This window comes from Pholcus phalangioides, unplaced genomic scaffold (genome assembly GCF_987345545.1).
Source record: "Pholcus phalangioides strain wild (caught in Gottingen) unplaced genomic scaffold, Ppha-v1.0 ptg000028l_1, whole genome shotgun sequence".
Lineage (NCBI taxonomy): Eukaryota > Metazoa > Arthropoda > Arachnida > Araneae > Pholcidae > Pholcus > Pholcus phalangioides.
The window spans coordinates 5,715,731-5,737,378 of record NW_028301618.1 but is presented as its reverse complement, the minus strand read 5'-3'; the positions used below and the strand labels follow the sequence as shown (position 1 = coordinate 5,737,378).

Sequence of the window (21,648 nt, the reverse complement as noted above, 5' to 3'; positions counted from 1 at the left end):
CCTGTAACTGGATGCTTGAAATATGGTTTCATGTTCCATACCTCTGTTACGGCTCCAAATACTTTGACTGTTACAAAATTACAGCTGGTGCCATCAAAAGTCAAAGAGACTACTTCGACACCAGTCTCTTGAAGAGATTGCAAACATTCATTTATCAGGTTAGCACGCTCAATGCTCGATAACTCATCAATGAGGAAATAACCAATTGGAATCTTCCAATTGCTATTCAGGGAATTTAGCATAAACACATAGGCTTCTTTTGCATATGGAAACTGGTCATTTTCAATTCCAGTTCCCACGTCAATGTAGCCACTGAATTTGTCACCATCCCATTCCAATTGCTTGTGGATAGCCATTTCATCAGCTATCAGACCACAAATGACTTTTTTACCTGCCCGAGCCACTTCAGTTTTAATTCTTAAAGCATTTATAGCTTCTTTTGTGAAGCCAGGTGATCCATCTATGGACTGATACCACTTACGAATTATGGATGGGTGTGGCAAGCATGTCTGGAACGTCTTCCTCACAAAGTTATAAGCCTTGCTTGAATAAAACCGCAAAGTTAAGGCAAAGGCTCTAAGCTCTTGTGGATATTTTTCAATTTTTGAACTTTTGCAAGTCCTTTTCACTAGTTCTGCTGCTGGACCAGGCAATGGAAGCTACAAGAAAGGTGAAAATGACTATCAGAAAAAACAAATATCTAATGAATTAATAAAGGAAAAATGTTTGTTTTCAAGATTTTAGAAATTGGTTCTAAAAATTTTTGTGGCACTAAACTATGTGTATACACTATGTACAGTTGGTAAATTCTAATTATCAAATGAGAACATTGAAAAAATTTAACACTGACGTGTATAAGGATATAGATGATATTGAGAGGACATCAACAAATAAGGCAAATACACAAAAAATAATAAAAGTCCTAATGCATTTCAACACCACTGGGTGCCGTTTTCAGAGGAAAAATTTAACCACTAGTCTCGCCGACCGAGTTTCCCACTTGGGTTGAATACCAAATCTTAACGCTCGGTTGCTCAGCGGAAGAAGTACGTCTGTTCACTTCAAACGTTGTGGTCAGAATAAAGCCGTGAGCCTGCGTGAGATATTAATGCAGCGTCCTGATTGGACATTTGCGGAATGGTGCTATCCGATTGGTCCATTCAAATTTTCTTGTAGTTCCCGCTCGAAGTGAATTTAAGCCATGGTGTTGCGATCGGGGGTATAGATTTATTATCGTTCACTAGTATATTTTTGAAGGCCCAAATATATGTGCCTTCGTAGAAATCTAGATCAACTGTGGACTTGACTTTGTGAAAAACTCTCGCTTCTTGAAATTTGAATTTATGGCCTTCTTGCCAACAATGAACGGCGATGGTAGATTTTTCACATTACTGATTCTTAACACAGCGAGCGTGTTCATTTAATCTTGCTTTTATGGGTCTCCTTGTCTGTCCAATATAACCAAGAGAGCAATCACCACATAGAATGTAATAAATGCCCCATTGTTTATTCTGCAGTATAGCATCTTTAGGGGGCATGAAACCAAAGTTTTTAGTGGGAACATCTATGGTTGTTAGATTAAACTTTTTAAGAATTGGTTTAATCTTCAGTGAGAGTATTGGATCGTAGGATATGACTACACTTTCTCTGAGTGGTCTTTCTGTAATATTTTCTAGAGTGGTTCCTCGTGCCAGTTTCAAGAATTTTCTACTTAATTCGTCAATGATCTTGGTGTTGAACCCCCTGTCTATCACAATTGCTCTGATGGTTTCAAGTTCATGGTCTAATGTGTTCCGATCTGAACAGATGTTAAATGCTCTCGCTACATAGGTGCGTAAACCTATATAGTTACATACCTATGTAGCTACACCCCCCCCCCCATTTGTGCATTACTCATAACTGATCTAAAAGACTATAGTGACATAACCATACACGCAACAAGAGAGTTGCAAGCACTGTTGACCAAGATGATTGTCATTGGTTAGTTTATTTACAAAACTTGGGAAGGAAAGGGGAAATAAAAATTTCTTAAATTATATTATAATTCAGTATTTTGATAAACATAGCGGGATAAATCAATAGAAGCTATCCATACTTAGAATAAGACAACTATAAAAAATTTTTATGGGCATCACATAATATTTTATCCATACATATATAGTTTTTATAATTGCATTTTTGATTGGGTTGCTGTGTTTAAGAAATATATGACATCTATATTTGTTATGGGCATCTTTTCTCAGCCACATCATTAGACATTTCGCTTGTTATGGCCTTGTGTTTGCATTACGTACAGTGTACCTAAATTCTTCACTGATGGAACAAATTTAATTCATCTCAAACCCAAAACTTCGGCTTAGAGGAAGAAAACTTCAACTCAAGCAGATATTGCAACTATTTACCCAACTGATACTTTTTGCTTGATTTTTTATTGATACATATATTGTTATTATAATATACTATCTTGGTACCTATCATACTCCTAGTATTATCTTGTTGTCTTATGATATATATTACTCAAATTTATCCTTGGCACCTATTTAATCATACTTAATCGCATTTATATCAAAATATTAAAAAATTGGAAGAAAAAAAAAACTTCACCCTGGCGAACTGAGCTGGATTGACGGTCCATTTTTGAGTGTCTTGCTGATATAATCTATTTACATGTAATATAGACTGGTGATGGTGAAACTGATTGAAATACGTTTTTTAGTAAACATAAAATTTTTGTGAAATTGAAAATTGAGGTTAAATCTTTTTGAAATACTAACAGAGCTTGCTTTGGAATCAGCGTGTGCATGTACATAACCACTGTATGCTATTCTTTTGAACTGTTTTCTCCTTCAAGTAGAGAAAAAATAAAACTTGTAAGAAGAAGTGTTGTGGCGGCATTTCTCTATTCTACAAATGAAACTGGACTCAAAATAATTTAGCAATGACCGACCAGGACTATTCCTCCCGTATATGACAAATTCTTTCTTTTTTTCACACATACATACACTCACATTAACACAAACATTTATTCTCTTCTTCATAGGCCTATCTGGACCCGTCTGTAGTCCCACAGTCAGCCCTCACGGAGCTGGGAATGGGGGAATAACTCTGATTCTGGTCTGGTCAAGCAGATATTTGACTCAGAGTTCAATAAATTGCAAATTGACTGTAGGTCTATCTAGATTAACTTTATGAAAAATTCAACCATACCTATAACATATTACAAGCAGCATCAGAGATTAAAGACTTTTTCTTCATGATTTCCAGAATTTCTTGAAGAGAACTGACTTTTATCTCGAGTCTCTTATTTTTTCCGCCCAATTCTGTGATTTTTCGTACATGAAATTTTGCTTGCTCTTTAGCTACTTTCAAAGCTTCAGTGGCTGTGGTGGGGGACCTCATATCATCAGAATCAAAATCACCAAGGAAGTACTTCCTTTTCTTTTTGGCAACTGTAAAATATATTAAGTTAGCGACAAACATCAGTTTCATTTCAATCAACTTGGAAACATTAATACATAAGTTTTGTGTTAAGAGAAACATGTCCACGAGTTCCCACATCTGCATTTTGAGATATTTTTTTTTAATGATAGACTGGAATCGAGTTCGTTTATGAAAAAATAGTTTATGCTAGATTACAATAGAAAATTAAATAATGTTATTGTTTTGTTACCTGCATTACTCATACTAGGCTCATTGAATTTTTCATCAGTTTTCCGCTTCTTTGGTGACTTTGTAACAAGCTTTATTTTCTGCAAATGACTGGGAAAATCAAACAGAGTTGGAATAGCATCTTTCTTTAGCCATGTACCTCCAAACTTCTCCCTATCAAAACTATCTTCTGTAAAATGCTTGGAGCAAATTTTGGTGTAATCAGAGGCCTTAAAGCCTTTTTGCCGAAGATTGATTTCCCAAAGTTGCCTTCTTTCAGGATCTTTAGGAAAACTGAAATTAAAATACACATTCTTGCGTCAGTTCAAGGTGAAAAAAAAAGGCAGTTTTTACTATTCAAATAAAAATTCAAAAACTAAATCGTTAAAAATATGTTTTACGAGCGGTAGGCCTATATTTTTCTCTTTTCCTTCAGCTACTACTATGAAAATTCCTTGCTGGGGACTCCGAATCTATACTTCAAGATACCCCCATTTTTGACTGATTTAGCTGTTTAAAATTTCTTTCAAGTAATTTTCATACAAATTTTTGCAAGAAGTCTGGGCCATCATTTCAACTTCTTCCAAGGGGAGGGCAAAGAACATACTCAATATATGTAGGCCCTATATATTTCCCTTTGTTCATTTCTATTGTATTTTTTAAATTTTTGTAAAAGTCGTGGGGGAAGAATCACCCCCTCAACATTTAGGAAATAGAGGTCTGATAGTATTTCAAAAAAAAAAAAAAAAAAATATATATATATATACATACAGAGAAATTTTACTTTAATTTTTCAGAAATCAAAATTTATTCTAATTTTTCTAAGTGGGAAATTTTTTTTAAATAAAAATATCTAATTTCTCATCACATGATATGAGGTTTCTCATAATTAGTTAATAATTCTTTTAAGCCCATAAAATTAGCTTGTATCAATTAAAAAAGTTAAATAGTCGAAAAATTAAGTTAATTGAAAAGAAAAATAATTAATTGGTTTTTTAAGTTGGCCACTTTAGTTTAGGTGTCGTAATTTTTTGAAACTACTCAGTTATGTAGTCAGTATGTTAAATAACCAGTAATCATATTGTGTAATTTGTGAGCAAATTGGTTAAAACTCGGAAGCTCTGTCGAAAATGGGTTGATAAAACACGTCTAGAGCTATCGTAGTTGGCAAAAAATTTGGTCGCCAAGAACATCATCAGCATACTTGTGGAACAGTGACAAATAGATCAAAATTTCACTAAATTTTTATTCAAAACGTGAAGAAATATTTATAACCATTCAGTTGTAGAACTGAATATCAATATTTATCTAAAAATTAGCAAGAATGTGCACCTTACTAAGCCAAAAAACGCTAGTTTGTCATGCTAAGGTGCGTTCATTAAAACTTTAATAATCAATATTATTAAAATAAAGAACGATTTTACATACCTGTGGAACGTTATTGGTCCCCTTTTCACACTCTTTTCATTGCAAGCGTAAGCACAGCAACTAAGCACCATTATTAGCTAAAATAACTCTATAGCGAGCAGACGACACTCTGGACCAAAGCCGCTTGAAAGCTTTGCTCTGGACAGTCCAGTCTAGTATATATTCTAGAAATCTTGAGTCCAGTGATCAAAGCTGTATTAAAGATCTTAACAGCGTGCCAGTGATGGTAACCTCGTGAAGCGAAATTTCCCTCGAAAATTTCCCTTTTGACTAAATTTTTCCCGACACATTCCTAAAATTGTGCTGACATCTATCGGTTCAAATATGTAGTCAAGTTTGAATACGATTGAATAATCGACGTTTGCGTGTACCCAAAATTCAAAAACGAACACGGCTATACGCGTTTCGGAACTATATGAAGTTCCTTCATCAGTAGCAGAAACAAAGATAGAAAAATATTGAAACTTCTTATAGCGGGAGTTACTCCAGTACTTAATATATAAATTAATTTTTATTTCCCGTGATAAAAGATGCTTTCAGATAAGATACTAGTAATAATTCCTAATAATTCATTATTGGATTCTTATATAAACAACTCATGGTGTTTTCTTTATAATTATTTTTGCGACGAGCCTAATCTATGAAAATATTTTATTACGTAAATCTTTCAATTTATAAAAATGCTTTCAATGCATGCTTACTTGGATGTAATTATGATAGGGTGAGGTAATTAACCAGTCAGGTGATCAATTATATAATTTCTCCTTTTTCTCCTTATTAAAAGTAATAAAATTAATAAATTTAATTAATTAATAAAATTAATTTTCCTGATTAAAATTTTTTATGAATACATTTAAACTGACTTCCTCGTTTTTTTAAATCACCAACCAAAAAATTATGAGAATTTTAATAATTAGTAATTAATTTTCAAAAATTGAAATAATTCGATTAAATATTGGTGCGACGTAAGCTGACCATATTTATTCGAAAGAAATACGGGACATCAGGATTCTAAATACGGGACATTGCCAATTATCGCCAAAAACGACGCCAAAACCAAATAAAGTTGCCAAATATTGTTGCAATTGCGGAAAAATCACAATGGCGGGAAATGATGCATTGCTGCAAATTGCAGTGGATTAAAATGTATTCCACGAGAAAAAACGTTCACCGAGGCAAATGTGGGAGATTAATATTCTCATATATATATAGTTGTAATTATCATAAAATAATTTATGAGTTGAAGAATAATGCCACTTTTTGACTTCAATAAAGAATAAAAATTCAAGTAGGCTTCGTGTAAAATACGGGAAAAACCGGAACACTTTTACCAAAAAGTCGGGACGGCCAAAAACACAGAAAATACCGGGACTGTCCCGGGAAATACGGGACGTATGGTCACCCTCGCGTCAGGGCGTCGCAACCCCCTGACTGGTTAAGGTAGATGGATACTTTCGGAATAACATACAATAATTAAAACCTGAGAGTGTTGACTGTGAAGAGGTCACCTAAAAATAGGGTCTTTAAGTAGACTGTCGAGCCATCGAGAGTAAATTAAATTTCAAATAATTTGGCAAGTACCAACCAAATTTATTGTGGCACTAATCATAACCAATTGAATTAGTATTTACCGCCGTATTCACCAACACAGTTTCAACTGCAATCACAGGTGAAAGGATTGAAGATCGAAACGGATTGGTTAAATTAAGGATTTTAACCAATCCGTGTCGATCGCTGATCGTTTAAGCTGCGATTGCAGTTGAAACTGTGTTGGTGAATATTTTATCCATATTTTATAATCTTTTTTCATAATTACCTTTTGGGTAGGACTTTCCAGGTTAAGATACAAGATTCTTTATCAGCTGTTAAAACCATCCGAGCCTCTGTGCCACAGGGTAGTGTGTTGGGCCCGCAATTGTTCCTCTTATACATCAATGATATACCAGCTCCGCTGAATGGAACAATAGCGTTATTTGCGGACGACTGTGCGGTGTTGTGCAGCAGCAGATGTGCATCACAAGCTGTGGAAAATTTACAGGATACTCTGGATCGCATCGAATACTGGTGTGATAAATCTGCTATCAAATTGAATTCTGCCAAGTGCAAATTCATGTGGTTTACGCGACGACGTAAACTTCCCAGACAACTTATCCAAATTGGTGACCAGTTTTTAAGACCAGTAAACCAGGTGAAGTATCTGGGCTGTACACTAAACAAAAATCTTTCATTTTCTTCACATATTGAATTTATCAAAAATAAGACTAACGGAGTAATGGGCATGTTAAACAAAATCACGTTTCCACAAGCCAAATTGACATTGCATAAAAAAATCATCCTCTTTAAATCAATACTCAGACCTACCCTACTTTATGCGTCCCCTGCTTGGGCCCATGCTTGCAAGATGAATATTAAAAACTTACAAACTGTTCAAAATAAAATTCTTAGAAGATTCACTAATGCCCCATGGTTCATCAGAGGTATTAACATTAGAAAAGACTTGGATATCCCACATATATTTGACTATATACAAACTCTAAACAAAGATCAGTTTGATAGAATGAGAGTGTCTACGTACCAACACCTTGCAGACATAGTGGGCTATGATGTACAAGCCATAGGGAAATATAGGAGACCTCAGCAGATATTCCATTTAAATTGGAATAAATTATAACTGATACTTGTATATATGGAAATGTTGGCACCTTATGTATATATAACGGTAGTTGAAATTTTCTCTTGTATTCATTAGAGGTTTGAATCTTGTGATTGTACATAATCCTTAAATTACTGAGCACTTACTGAATAGAACTCTTATGTATGTATATATCTCACTGTATACTTTTGATCTTGAACATTTGAATAGTAGTGGCATCTTTTGAATGTGCCCATCTGGATTTTTGATCAGTAAAACTTCATGGAGTTTCAAATGATGATGGCGAAATACAAACTTACAGTCAGTTAGTTCTTCATTAGGACTGCCTTTAGCTGAAAGGTACCATAATATGTTAGTTTATGGATAATTACATCTCAAAAACGTAAGTGAGGTTTTTGTGCTGCGTCCCCCATGCAGTGTTTTTCCCCCTCTTTTCCCCCTGTATAGAATGGATGGTTATGAGTGAAGCTTTCTATGGTGTTCTTGGTGATTCTGCATAAGGACTGTTATTGGTGATTCTGCATAAGGACTGTTGGTTGTGGTGGCTAAGGGAAAAAAAAAAAAAAAAAATTCTGGCTTAAATTTGTATAGTCTGACCATTGATGACCTGCTGACTGTTTTTTCTTTTCACCCTTCTTCCCTTAAGCTTTTCACATGCTTTTCCCTCTTCATAGGCCTTCCTGGCCAGTTTGTATGCTGACAGTCGTCCATATAGGATGGGAATCGGCTAAAAGTTCTATTCTGGTCTGGTCTGGCCGTTAGTCATGCCAGAGCACTGGTTATAAATTTTTTCTACAATCCTATGAGGGAGGGGGAACATTATTAATCCTATTATTTTTCAAATAATAGGATTAATAATGAAAATTAGAATACACAAACTCACCCTGATGTACTTTCATCGAAGAAAAACTTTTCTTACATACCCAAGCACGACAGTTTCAATTGCAAATCTATCGATTCAAGTCCGGTAATTAAGAGAAATAACACTCTGCCGTTAAGTTTCGAAACAAAATCCTATGAGAAACAGTTTCCGTACGAAAAATCTACAAAGATATCGCTGATAATTTTCGTTTATAACAATTCGCCTGTTGGAATTATCCAAATATGAAATGCCTAGATCTTCGATAGAGTAATTATGTTTGTACTTCATCTTTACTGTTTACACCAATGGTGCTCAAAGTGTGCGTCGCGGCTACTAGGGGCACTGTGCTGAGCCGTCGATATTGATGTGTGGCAATCATTCTGGCCAGCAGTAAACATAGGTAGTACTGTACTTTTACTCGCTATCTAACATGCAAAAAAAGAAGACGACGACTAAGGCAATGCCGTTGCTGTAGGCACAACCATGCTAATAACATCCAATCATAATAAAGAATTGGTCATTGGCAAAATCAGACAACCAAAAAAATCTTCTCACAAGCTTCTACAGCTGATTGTCGGCAAACTTCACCGATCTTTTAATAGCCTTTTTAGCGCTGGGGAAAATAAAAGAACTTCGAAAAAAAAAAAGAAAGATGAATATCATTGGTTTCAAAATCTTCGCACACAAATATATCCGCTGCTACTTCCGCTTTCTGGCACCCAAGGGGATGTCGGTCAAACTGAAAGACCCCGTCTTTGCATATGGTCTTTGGAATTCCTTCACTAATTGCAATAGCCACGAGCACTTTTTGATGTTATCGGGGTTTGAAACTGGAAGCTGTTTCTTCTCCCACGAAATGTAAGTTTCAGGAGGGGAAAAAAATCATGTTTTCCATTTCAGAAGAAAAGGATTTCTTTTACGAAAATTGCGGCCCCCCCCCCTAAATTTTGTGAAAGGTGGGACCGCACCTTTCGCAACTGCTTAGGTCTGGTCTGCTTCAACAAAATGGAAAATGAAAAAACAGCGAGATTACTATCGGTTTAAGAAAGGGGGTCTTCCTTCTGTCACACGGAACCCATGTGATGGTCACAGATGCATACCCCTTTAAAGAACAATATTCGGTATATAATAAAAGAATAAAAAGTTAATCGTTTCCTCATACAAAATCACTGACCCTCCTGAAATCCTTCGGAAGAACCGAAATAAAAAAATATTCGAGCCCACGTTATCATGAGCAGGGCTACCTTTAAACAGAGATCTAAAAATCATACCCCCAACTGAGGGGGGGGGGGCTAACAGGGCTCCTACCAAGAATGAAAATTTGTTTTGGCACTCCCCCCCCCCCAAATTATTTCTCACTACGAGCCGCCACTACTACCTTGAAAATACTGTATACAGCAGCATCCTGTCTTGGCCACACCCCTTTCAAGTAGAAAGCGTGGCTATACTCGTCACTGTTTGATTTCCAAACAAAAATATTGCTCCAAATGGAACCATTTCTCCAGAAGAGTGCGCAGGAAGGAACCAAGACTGGGCCTCCATGTGATCAGAAATAGATAACTAAAAAAAAAATGCAAAATATTAAGAAAATTTAATTAAAATATTGGTATATAGAGAAAATACCCATATATGATATTTTAATTAAATTCTTTCATCTTAAAATGCTAATTTTTAAGGTTAGTACCGCAAGATTTTTCGGAAGATATTCCCTGTATCCTCCCGCAGCAGAGCGTCAGACTAAATTTTTCATGTGCCCTTCTATAGTTAATTTGCAATGTGCAAAACAAAAAATGATAAGAGAATCGTCCCGGGTCCCCGGACTGAAACCCTGTTAGCGAGCTGCTCCTGCCCAATATAGTTTCTTTTCAGGGGCGTAGCCAGAAATTTCGTTCGTGGGGGGAACCACTTTCATTTCGGTGGGGGGGGGGGGGACCAAAGTGACAGAACAATGGATTTGGCCACCTTTTTCCCTTTTTTCGGTCACACATTTCGGGGGGGGGGGAACCAGACCCCCAAGTCCCCCCTCCCCGCTACGCCCTTGTTTCTTTTGCTATACTTTAATGTAACAAGTTTTTTTACATAAACAAATTTAGGTATCAGTGGTTCTAAAAAGTGCACGTTGCGGTTCCTAGTGGGTTCACTGTAACTTTGCAACATTGATGCGTGCCTGTTCCATGCTCTAAATCAGTGGTTCTCAACCTTTTTTTTTTCCCATGGCCCCCTTTCAACCATTTCTCATTCCCGTGGCCCCCCTTTCAACCATTTTTCACTCCTGTGGCCCCTTACAACCATGATTAATTTCCTACCCCCCTCCTGTTTTTCCGTTAAAAGACTCATTCAAATATTGTTTAAGTTTAAATATGTGTTTGAATTTAGTTAATTTTTAATTTATGAAAATAACGAAAAAGCAGAAACCATAATACAACTCAGTAAAAAAATATAATAAATTATTTTCAATCAATGTAAATTTTGGAGTCATTAAAGTATTATATCAGCATCGGGGGAAGGGGGTTTCTGATTTGGTAACTTTTGATGACGGGGGGGGGGGGTGGTTGAAGGTTGCTTACGTCATCAACCACCTTTGTTTGAAGATATGATATATTCTAAGCTGCTGACGAAAATTTGCTGACATGGGGGTCAAAAATGGCTAAAAATTTGCTAACGTAATACTAGAACGACCCCCTTTGTTGCGCTTGAAGACGTCATAATGTCATCTGTTACTGTAAAATTTACCCAAGTTAATCTTGGGTAAATTTGAATTTGGATAAATCAGAATTTCAAACTAATCAGAAATTATAAGTAATCAGATTTCAAATAAAAACACTATTGGTTTATCGATTCTAATTTCGAGATACGGAGATATTTACATTCATCGTGAAAATCTGATGTCTCGTTAAATGACAAGCTATATCCAAGTGGCTTTTTGGTTCTTAATGTGGGCTCTCTCTCGAAGGCGAACAAGCAACGTGTGAAATGGCTTAAACACAACACAATATTTCACATAACGGGCACTACTATTTGTAATGAACAGGGTACACAGGTAACAAGACGTATGGTATTTTACTGGCAACCCGTTCACCCTACAGGAATACTTTCAATTAGAAAAATTATCCAAATAACGTGTAGTACTCAGGTATGTCGTTCATGTTGCAAAGGGTTGTACAGTTATTAAAATAAAAATGTTAGCTTTTTATACGGACACCGTGTGCTCAAAAGTGTAGTCCTGTCTCTCCTGATGCCAACAAAACCGTTTTATCCGCATTTAACGTAGTTTTTTGGTTGGTTGTCTTCAACAAAATGTTACTGTCAGAATCACTGTCATTAAAGTGACACTGTATATATAAATACATTCATCTCGAAAAACCTTATAATAATTGATAACACAACCACAAGAAGAAACGTAGTAGCTAATAACTTATCAGCAACGACGTTTCCACTTCAGGTCATAAAAATCAGAGCCATACTTATGAAAAATTGGATGAACACACACAAAAATGTCATTGTGTTTGTTTTCGTGAAAATCTTAAAATATTTGATACTTCAAGTACTAAATTTCATCTTTCAACTACTCAGATCCTTATCCTAGGTGTTGAAATATCCTGCGATGTTGAAAAATCAATCAAATCTTTATGTTAGTGTTACTTAAATAGGGGAAAAATTGTGAAAAAAAAATATTCTATGCATTTTGTTTGAAATTAAATTTTTTAGTCACTCTTTTAATAAATTTCTTCGTGGCCCCATTATCAGCAGCCATGACTCCCCTTCTGCGATATTTTCCTCCATGGCCCCCATGGAATATCCTAGGGCCCCCTTGGGGCCATATGGCCCCCGGTTGAGAACCACTGCTCTAAATTGATTTCTTTCATCACTTCTAAAAGGCGGAGGAGAGACGATGTATTTGGAATCTCAATTTCCCGTATTTCTCTCGAGGAAATATAGTCAGCCCATGCATTAAGAGTTAACTGACAAGCGGCTTTGGCTCAGGCCGTTCACATGCGCTTGAAGAGTGCCGGTTTAAAGTGGTTATGCTTAGCGCTGCGTCATGGCTCTTCTACCTAGAACCTAGCATTGATTAAATATCGACATACGAAACAGTAGTGACAAGTCGAGAGGTAGGAGGAGTTCGGTGTTGTAAGTACGCATTTGCTGTTTCCTTCACTATCCGTTTTGCTTTCGTAGCGAGTTAGGCCTACCGCGGCGCTAACTGTCACGTGCGACCATGGCTCTTTTTCCGAAATTTAGGGCGACTTTGACTGCAAAAAAAGAGTTATTATTCGAATATTTGGAAGGTCTTTTTTCGTGGCTAATGAAGATGCGGGCCGGCAGCGGGCGATTTTCCTTTCGATCAAAATTTTTCCCGTTATCATGTCATTTCTTGTGAAAGTATGCATTTTGTGGATTTTCGTCTTAATTAAGAGACGTTAATTTTTAGTTCTAATGAAAATTTTACACCAATGAAATGTCTTGTTTTAAGATATTAGTTGCATTAAGTACCACTGTGGTGTTGTTGCATTGCGGCATTACATGTTTAACCCATGGCCTGCGGGTCAAATAAGGCCCTCTGAGGTATTTGATGTAGCCCGTGATCTTGAAGTTAATTTTTAAAAAATTTACGGATCACTTGAATGACTCGCCGCACAGTTAAACGGCCGTGGCATATTTACAGAACACTTGAATGGCTCAGTTTAACATTACTAAAGTGAACTGCGACATATACACGGATCACTTGAGTGGCCTGTGTATATAGATAGGGGACAGGTTGGCGATTTTCGGTGCCAAATATGTCCGACGACCCCATCAGAAGTTGCCAAGGCCGTTAGACACATTATGAGTGCTGAAGAAAAAAATCGCCAGCATAGAAAACAATATGAAAAATATCATGAAGCACAAGAGAAATGGAAACATAAATAAGAGCTGAATTGAGCGAGCATAAAAATGCTAAAACCAACAAGCATAATTATAATAAAAAAATAATTATAAATGAAAACCCAGACTCTTCGGGAATCCGAGATCTTATAAATAAACAACGGTCATGCATGTTGTATAAATAAATATATTCTATGTATTATAAATTACAACCCGGACTCTATTTTCGGGAATCCAGGTTCTTTTAAATAAAATAATGATGCAGGGGCATCCTAGAAAAGAATAAATATTGGAAAATATTAGAGGTACAACCTGAGGGAAAAGATATCCAAAATAATTCTAATTAATCCGACACACACACTACATCATATATACTGAAGGAAGAGAAAATATGAAGAACTATTCCAACGGTTTTTCAAAACACTGCGGCTCTAAGGTGACGTCATTTGGAAGTAAAAAAGAGAATACAATGGGAAAAGAATAAAATCAGTTTGAAAATGGCAATAAAACCCGTTTGAAAGACGAGCTAGGAACACGGAAAAACAACAACCAGCGGCACTGCGTGCGGCAGAGTACTTCGAACATTCTGGAACAACGACAACCCAGCAGAACAACAACAAACCAGAGCACGCCAAAGATGGCTACTTATCGCCGGAAAAAAAGTTGCCAACTTGGCTTGTCCCCTATGCCGAAGCTGTTCCGCAAAACAAAGAATTCATTCATTTCAGAACTTATGCTATAAATTTAAATTATTTATATCGCCTAATTTTCAGGAATAATAAAATTTAATTTTTTCGTTCCTATGGACATGAACAAAGTTTGGTGATGTCCCAAGGAGCCACAACGTACACTTTGAGAAAAACTGATAGACAGCAGAAAAGGGGAGAAATAAGTTGGGTAGGTTATTTTTTCTCTCTACTTTTCTTCAAATTAGGAAAGCATAGAACTTTTCATACATTCTTTTCTGAAATTCTGGGAATTTCACGTGCTGTAGTGTTAGCGGCACACTTGCCCTATGCCTATCTTAATCATGTTTAATTCAATTCACTATACGCAACTATTCTGAGGAACCAATTTCTAGTGTAAAAAGCCAGGGATGCCTGAACATAACATTTTTTCGTGGGTCCGATACATTATAGCAGATATCATATATCGACAGATATTCCTTAGGCACGGGTAGGTACAACAGGTACTTCCCCATATATACCGATGGCTCCAAGAGCCCTGGCCATGTCGGTTGTGCCTTCATCTGCTGTGAGGAGACTTCTTTCAAACTATCAGATTCGTTCTGTATCTACTTGGAGGAACTATACGCTATCCTTCATGCTCTACGTCATATACGAAGCAAACGCCACCGATGATGCATCGTTTACAGTGACTCTCTCAGTGCACTGCAATCACTGTGTTCCTTCAGTTTCCACACCCATCCTTTCATTCAAGCCATTTTTCATGAATTACATTACCTCATCCATCACAGTAAAATTTTACTGGGTACTAGGTCATGTTGGTATACCTGGCAACGAAAAAGCAGACACCGCAGCTCGAACAGCAACCAATATCGATAATAGCCTTTTGGTACCTGCCAGTGACCATTTCTCAATCCTCCGGGAAGTGATGTATCGCCGTTGGCAGGATCATTGGGACAATCAAATTAATAACAAATTACATGCTATCAAGCCCACACTTGATCATTGGCGTTCGAGCTGCAGAACTAACCGAAAGGAGGAAGTTCTGCTTGCCCGGTTGCGCATAGGACACAGTCGCATCACACAATCATATTTGTTATTACGAGAGAGTCAACCGGAGTGCCCACATTGTCCAAGTCCATTAACCATTGCTCATGCTTTTACTTGTTCGCACCATCATCATTTTACGACCACTTTTGGTCAAAGTCATCATTCACTTCGTGACATTTTATCTGGCAATAGCGATGCATCTCGCATTTTTAAATTCATCAAAGCCATTGGTTTATATGACAAATTATAGTGTTTTACAATTCATGTCATTTTTTACGTTTCACGCATGGTTTTATTTTCTGCACTTAACAAGAATGGGTTTCATCTTATTTTTAATTAATCATTTGTTTTGGCACATTTTGGCCTTGTTGGCCCTTGCGCCATTAAACCAAAAATCCAATCCATACATTATATAAGATATTATAATGATAATATATATATATAAATTATTTATTACAAAATTTGGGTTACGTTTCTTGTAATTAGTTGTGTGATGCATGAATGGAATATTTTAGCTTTAAAAAGTAATATGAGTAATTGAGAAAAGATGTAATTGAGGCAGAGAAAAAGTTGTATGTATAAACATGTAAATAAGTGATATGAGGAATTCCAGATTTCTCAGGAAATATAATTTCCTGTTCTTTATTCTTGCAGGCTTCAAAATGTCAGAAATCTGGAAACCCTACTCTAAATGAGCCAAGTTCGGTTATGGTCACCTTGAATATAGGGCAGATAATCTTTTCAAGAAGAATGTGAATCAAAGGGAAATTCAAGAAACAAATCTTCATTCCCAGCCTGGGAAGCTCTCTAATCCTAAATCATCTAGACCCCAAGGAGTATGGTTTACAGAGTTTCTCTCTACTGCATTTAAATTTATTTAGTCTTCAGATTTATTATAGGAATGGTCATTGCCATGTGATTGCGGAATAGGTCTTTTCTTCGTAGAATAGAACCTATTTTGTAACCTGATTCTTTTGTTTTGTTTGGGGGCTGATTATTTTTTACACCAGTTTCTTTTTCTGAGCTAATTACACTAATAATGTTATCAATCTGTTTATGGAGCTTTCCCCTTACACTCAGACTAATTGTGTGCTTTTCCAGTAGAGACATAGCAGTTTGGAATTTAGCTTTCAACAGCTGGTCCTCGGAGGCCTCGGAAGAACAACTGGCAACTATATCCTTGAAGATATTACTGGATATGATGTCAGCCATGATATCACTCAATTTTTTACGTTGGATGACATCATTTGTTTTGCGAGACATATGCATAGCATGGATATGTTTGTACATATTAGCTAGAGTGAGTGCATGAGGGCAACTGTATGTGTATGCATGGATACATGCTGCACACAATCTGCACCGCAGTTCACAAATGTGCTCAGCCGAGCAATTTTGCATACACTGTATTTGATCTTGGTACTTTTAGAAGATTTGATTACCCATTTGAAATCAGTTTTCCTTTCCACAGCATTTTTAATTCTTCTCCTGATCTATGCCTATTGTGGAGCTTTTTTTCGATGAACATCCTTTTATCAAATTTTGACATCTATCAAAACTTAAGGTTTGTCTTGGACAAACCTTAACAAGGAAGAAATGCATATGTCTATCCTTTTGTTTACTTTGCCATGCATATAAATGTTTCAGAACCTTATGAAATGCTTCTAAATACATATTTGAATTTGTGCTGGCATGCAAGTGATAGCAATATGCCCAGAGTTTGGGACGAGTGGCATAATTATTTTTGAAATACACCCCAAACTCCTGCACATCACTATCTTCCGCACTTTCTCCGAGGAAATTTTGGAGCAATTGTGTTCAAACTGAACAACATCTGTAGTCTCCAACATAGTGCGCAAATACTTATACACAGCCGCTTTCTTTTCCTGGGTATGCACTGTAGAGAGCGCCTGCCTCCAGTTCCTGTCAACGTGCCAGGAACACAGAAGTTGTCTTTCTGCTTCACCAAACACCCTTTTCCAACTGCTGTAATACGCAGGTGCGTCATCTGACATAAATATTTTGGTTTTTATGGGAGAAAAATCATGCATGTTTGTGCCATGCGTCAAGTCAATACAGACCTTGTCAGGTCCAAATTTAGTGAGCATTTCCTTTTGGATAGGAGTCATGATGACAATCATGAAATCTTCCTTGTTCAATTCTTCATGCACAGTGTCCTGGGACTTGAAGAACAGAACAGGAGAATGTTCTTTCAGCTCAGCCATTTCAGATGCAAACAATGCTACGCTGATTGCATCATTTTCATGCCTTCTAGCATCATCTGAATTAGTTAATCTAGAGATGTTGAGTAAATCTTGTCGTTCCAGGAGATGTATCCTCTCAAAAGAGTTTTTCACTCTCTCTCTGACATCTTTTAAACATCTCTCGAAAGATATTCCTTGAGCCAATTTTCCTACAAAGAAAAAAATTTTTTTTTTTAAGGATTAACACATACAGCAAGATTTAGCAAAACAATAGTCGTTTAAAAATCAGCTTCTACCAAAGGATGGACCATGAACTTTTAGTACACTGCCAATCGACTGCTTTTACAAGGGGACACCAGTATCAATTGGTGAGGGACTATTTCACTCCAGGCTTTCTCAACAGCATCCTTCCTGGAGTAACTGGGCCTCGTGTAGTCGTACAATTCCGGATATCTCTCAACGAAACTGACAAATTTTAGATTGAAGGCCTCTATTTTTTCCTGACAATTTGGATGATTTGATTAGGATCACACTTTTCAGATCGCTCAAAACAATCACTCGCTTAGCAATCGCGCTGTTGGCTGTCTCCAACTCATTTAGTCGAGAAGTGAGGGAGAAGGAAAAAAGAATCGTAGCTCGCTCGCCACGGAATCGCTCCGTGTGCGGACGGCCTTACTATGCTTTTTTAAAAGCATTGGGGTGTAATGTGATAGGCCTCCTCGTGGTGCACTCTGGGTAACGCCAAATCTATCACACGTCATTGTTATCGCTTTGTGTGCTCATATACTTCACCTTCAATAGCCCAAATTACATGTTTATTTCTACACATCTTGCAGTACATGTCTTGCGTCTCGTTTTGACCTGTACATGTTTGTCTTCAGTGTCCAACCCCTCATTGTGGGCCCCGCTCCGGCGGGGAGGGGTCCTCCCGGATGGGGCATTGCTTCTTGCGTATGCTCCATCCGGGACGCTGTCTACCTGCGTGTTTGCCGTGCGTGGAGACCCGTAAGGCTGGAGATGGGGATCCTGGTTAGCCTGATGCGCTAGCTTTGGCCTCGGATTCAGCCGAAACGGGAGGCTTGGATTAGCCCCGTCCAGGTCAATCGGCTGTGGTCGCCTCGGTGGCTGAAGGGGTTACACTACTGGGCAGGTAGAGGGGCCGGGCCTGCCGGACGTCGTTGAGGTTTGTTGGTGCTGCTTCACGACGATCTTGGATCTTGAACGCGTCTGCTCGCCTGCTTTGGTGGTGTATAGCTCTCACCTAACCTGACGTTGCTACTAACCTTCACCGGTTACGTGGGCGCGTCCCCTCGTAGGGCTCCATGGTGGGCATGGTGGGTGAGAGTGGAACAATACCCATTCAAATATGGGAAAAACAAAAAATGCACCAAAACGTCAAAGAACTGCACTTAGTGAAACAATTGTCTCAGAAACCGCTTCTTCAAATCTGTCATCTGTCTCATTCTTCTTCTTGCATAGCTCTGATACCAATAAACAGCTGTCAAAAGTATCACCATTCCTGATTGATAAAGCTCTCTATGGCGCAGTTGGAACTCTGAAATCAGTGAAGGCTCTCCGTTCAGGAGACCTTCTCGTCGAAACTAACACTCCCAATCAAGCCGAACTCATTCAAAAGCTCACATCTCTCGGGGACATTCCCATAACAATCAAAATCCACCCCACGCTGAATTATTCACGTGGTGTCATCTCAGACCCTAACTTAGTTCATCTTCATCCATGTTAATTAACCCAGGAGCTAGCGTCTCAAGGCGTAACATCTGCCAAACATATCATGAGCCGCAAAGATGGCAAACTTGCTCCATCACGTAATATAATCCTGACATTTTCATCCCCAACATTGCCGAAAGATGTCAAAATCGGTTACTATAACCTCCATATACGGCCATACATACCTAACCCTGTAAGATGTTTCAACTGCCAAAAATTCGGTCACTCACGAATGGCGTGCCGTGGTCAACCCACCTGCGCAAAGTGCGGCGAGAGGGACCACATTTCGGACAACTGCACTAATTCACCATTCAAGTGCGTCAATTGCGGTGGCGACCACCCCGCATTTGACAGGAAATGTCCGAAATGGAATGAAGAAAAAGAGATCCAGAAGATCAAGGTTCTCAATAACATCTCATATATTGAAGCACGCCGTCGTGTAACCCCTAACAAAACTCCAATAGCTAGTACATCATACTCTAATATGGTAACAAATCCATCAACGGCTAATAAGACTAACAATGTCACGAAAGCATCTGTGACAACTCAGACCGAACCCATAGCTGATACATCCACTCAAACATCATCTAACCAACCATGTAATAGTTGTGGCTGCTGTTGCTCTGCTGGAATACGGAAGGAGTCCACCACCTCCGAAGAAGCAGGAAAAGCAACAGCGAACACATTCAAAGTAACTACAGCTACTAAACCAAAATTAAATAGTGGAAATAAATCTAAAATTAAACTATTCAAGACCGGATATTCAAGAAAAGCCATTCAGAGAGCAAAGAAGAACCCTACATTACAAAACATGTCACTTCTTGATGACAAATCAATTGGTGACATGGATCTCGATAATCCTACAGAATCCGGTACTACTCGCCGGAAATTGGACCAAAATAAGTTCAAAGACCTTGAACCGTCTACATCTATTTGAAATTTATGGCCAGCATTATTCAATGGAACATTCGTGGTCTTAGATCCAATTACGAAGATCTCAAGGATTTGATCAATCGATATCATCCTGTTTGCGTGGCACTCCAGGAAACTTTCACGAAGCCCTCGGAGACATGGAACATCAGGCAACATTCCCTGTTTCGTATTGATTACGATGACGGGAGTAGGGCTTGCCGCGGTGTTGCTCTTCTGGTTCCACATCATGTGTCGTCGCGCGTTTTAACGCTGCGCACGAACCTGCAAGCCATCGCGGTGGAAATCTCTACAGCCCTAAGAATTACCATCTGTTCCATTTATTTGCCACCAAATGACACCATCTTACAGAGAGATCTAGAAGATCTGATTGATCAATTACCACCACCATATTTTCTTCTTGGAGACTTCAATGCACATAACATAATATGGGGTTCTAACAGCAACACCCCTCGTGGGGAAATGGTTGAACGGCTGTTAGACGACATGGACCTCGCCATCATGAATGATGGCAGTTTCACTCATTTCCATGCCCCAAACAATAGTTTCACTGCAATAGATCTATCGTTATGTTCACCCACACTCTTGCCCAACTGGTCCTGGTCGGTTGATCCAGACCTCCACGGGAGCAATCATTTTCCTCTAGTGGTTAAGTGCCTCGACCGACGCCATAGCATACCTGAGGGACCTCCTCGGTGGAAGCTTGTGGCCGCCCGATGGGCTGACTTCACGGTCAAGGCAGAAATCACGGAGGATATGGTTTCGCAACCCGATGTCGACCTTGTGACCAGTTGTATGATCTCAGCAGCCAATGAAACAATACCGAAAGTCTCCTCGAAACTTCCTAAATTTCCTAAACCTTGGTGGAACCACGAATGTAGTCTTACGATTAAAGCACAAAAGAAAGCATGGAGTAGGTTCCGGCGGTATCCTACCCATGACAACAAGTTGGCGTTTTTAAAAGCAAAGGCGATAGCGAGAAGAACCAGGCGCCAGGCTCAACGCGAGTCCTGGCAAAAGTTTACGACGGGAATCAATTCATCAACTTCATCCAAAATCATTTGGGACCGGATCCGAAAAATCAATGGTCATTATCAGTCTCATCCCATCACCATTTTAAATACCAATGGCACTATCATCAGCGATGTGAGGGATATTGCGGACACCATCGCCGCCCATTTCGCCGCTGTTTCCAGCGATGCGAACTATCCCCCATCGTTTCATCCCATTAAATCATCAGCCGAACGTACATCGTACACCTTCCGGCCTTTTACACCGGAGGGGTACAATTCATTGTTCACCCTTCATGAACTGACGACGGCCTTGCAACGAAGTCCTGACTCAGCTGTAGGGCCCGATGCCATTCATTACTCCATGATTCGGCATCTCTCATCTGAATCACTCTCACATTTACTCATATTATTTAATCGGATCTGGGTCAGTCATTCATTTCCTGACACCTGGCGAGCAGCCATAGTTCTTGCATTCCCGAAGCCTGGCAAAAATCCTCAGCAACCTAACAGTTACAGACCTATTGCTTTGACCAGTTGTCTATGTAAGCTCATGGAACGTATGGTCAACTATCGCCTTATGCAC

At 38.4% G+C, this 21,648-nt stretch overlaps 1 protein-coding gene across 1 annotated transcript; it reads right to left on the bottom strand.

The window, feature by feature from the left end:
• Window positions 1–618: 618 nt before the first annotated feature.
• Window positions 619–5,275, bottom strand: LOC149067820 (THAP domain-containing protein 3-like). Its single transcript, XM_089252229.1, has 4 exons — window positions 5,077–5,275; window positions 3,671–3,942; window positions 3,208–3,449; window positions 619–659 (listed from the first exon to the last, which is right to left on the bottom strand). Exons 1-3 carry the CDS (start codon window positions 5,145–5,147, stop codon window positions 3,208–3,210), a joined length of 585 nt encoding a protein of 194 aa, XP_089108355.1. The 5' UTR covers window positions 5,148–5,275; the 3' UTR covers window positions 619–659.
• Between the last annotated feature and the right edge of the window lie 16,373 nt (window positions 5,276–21,648).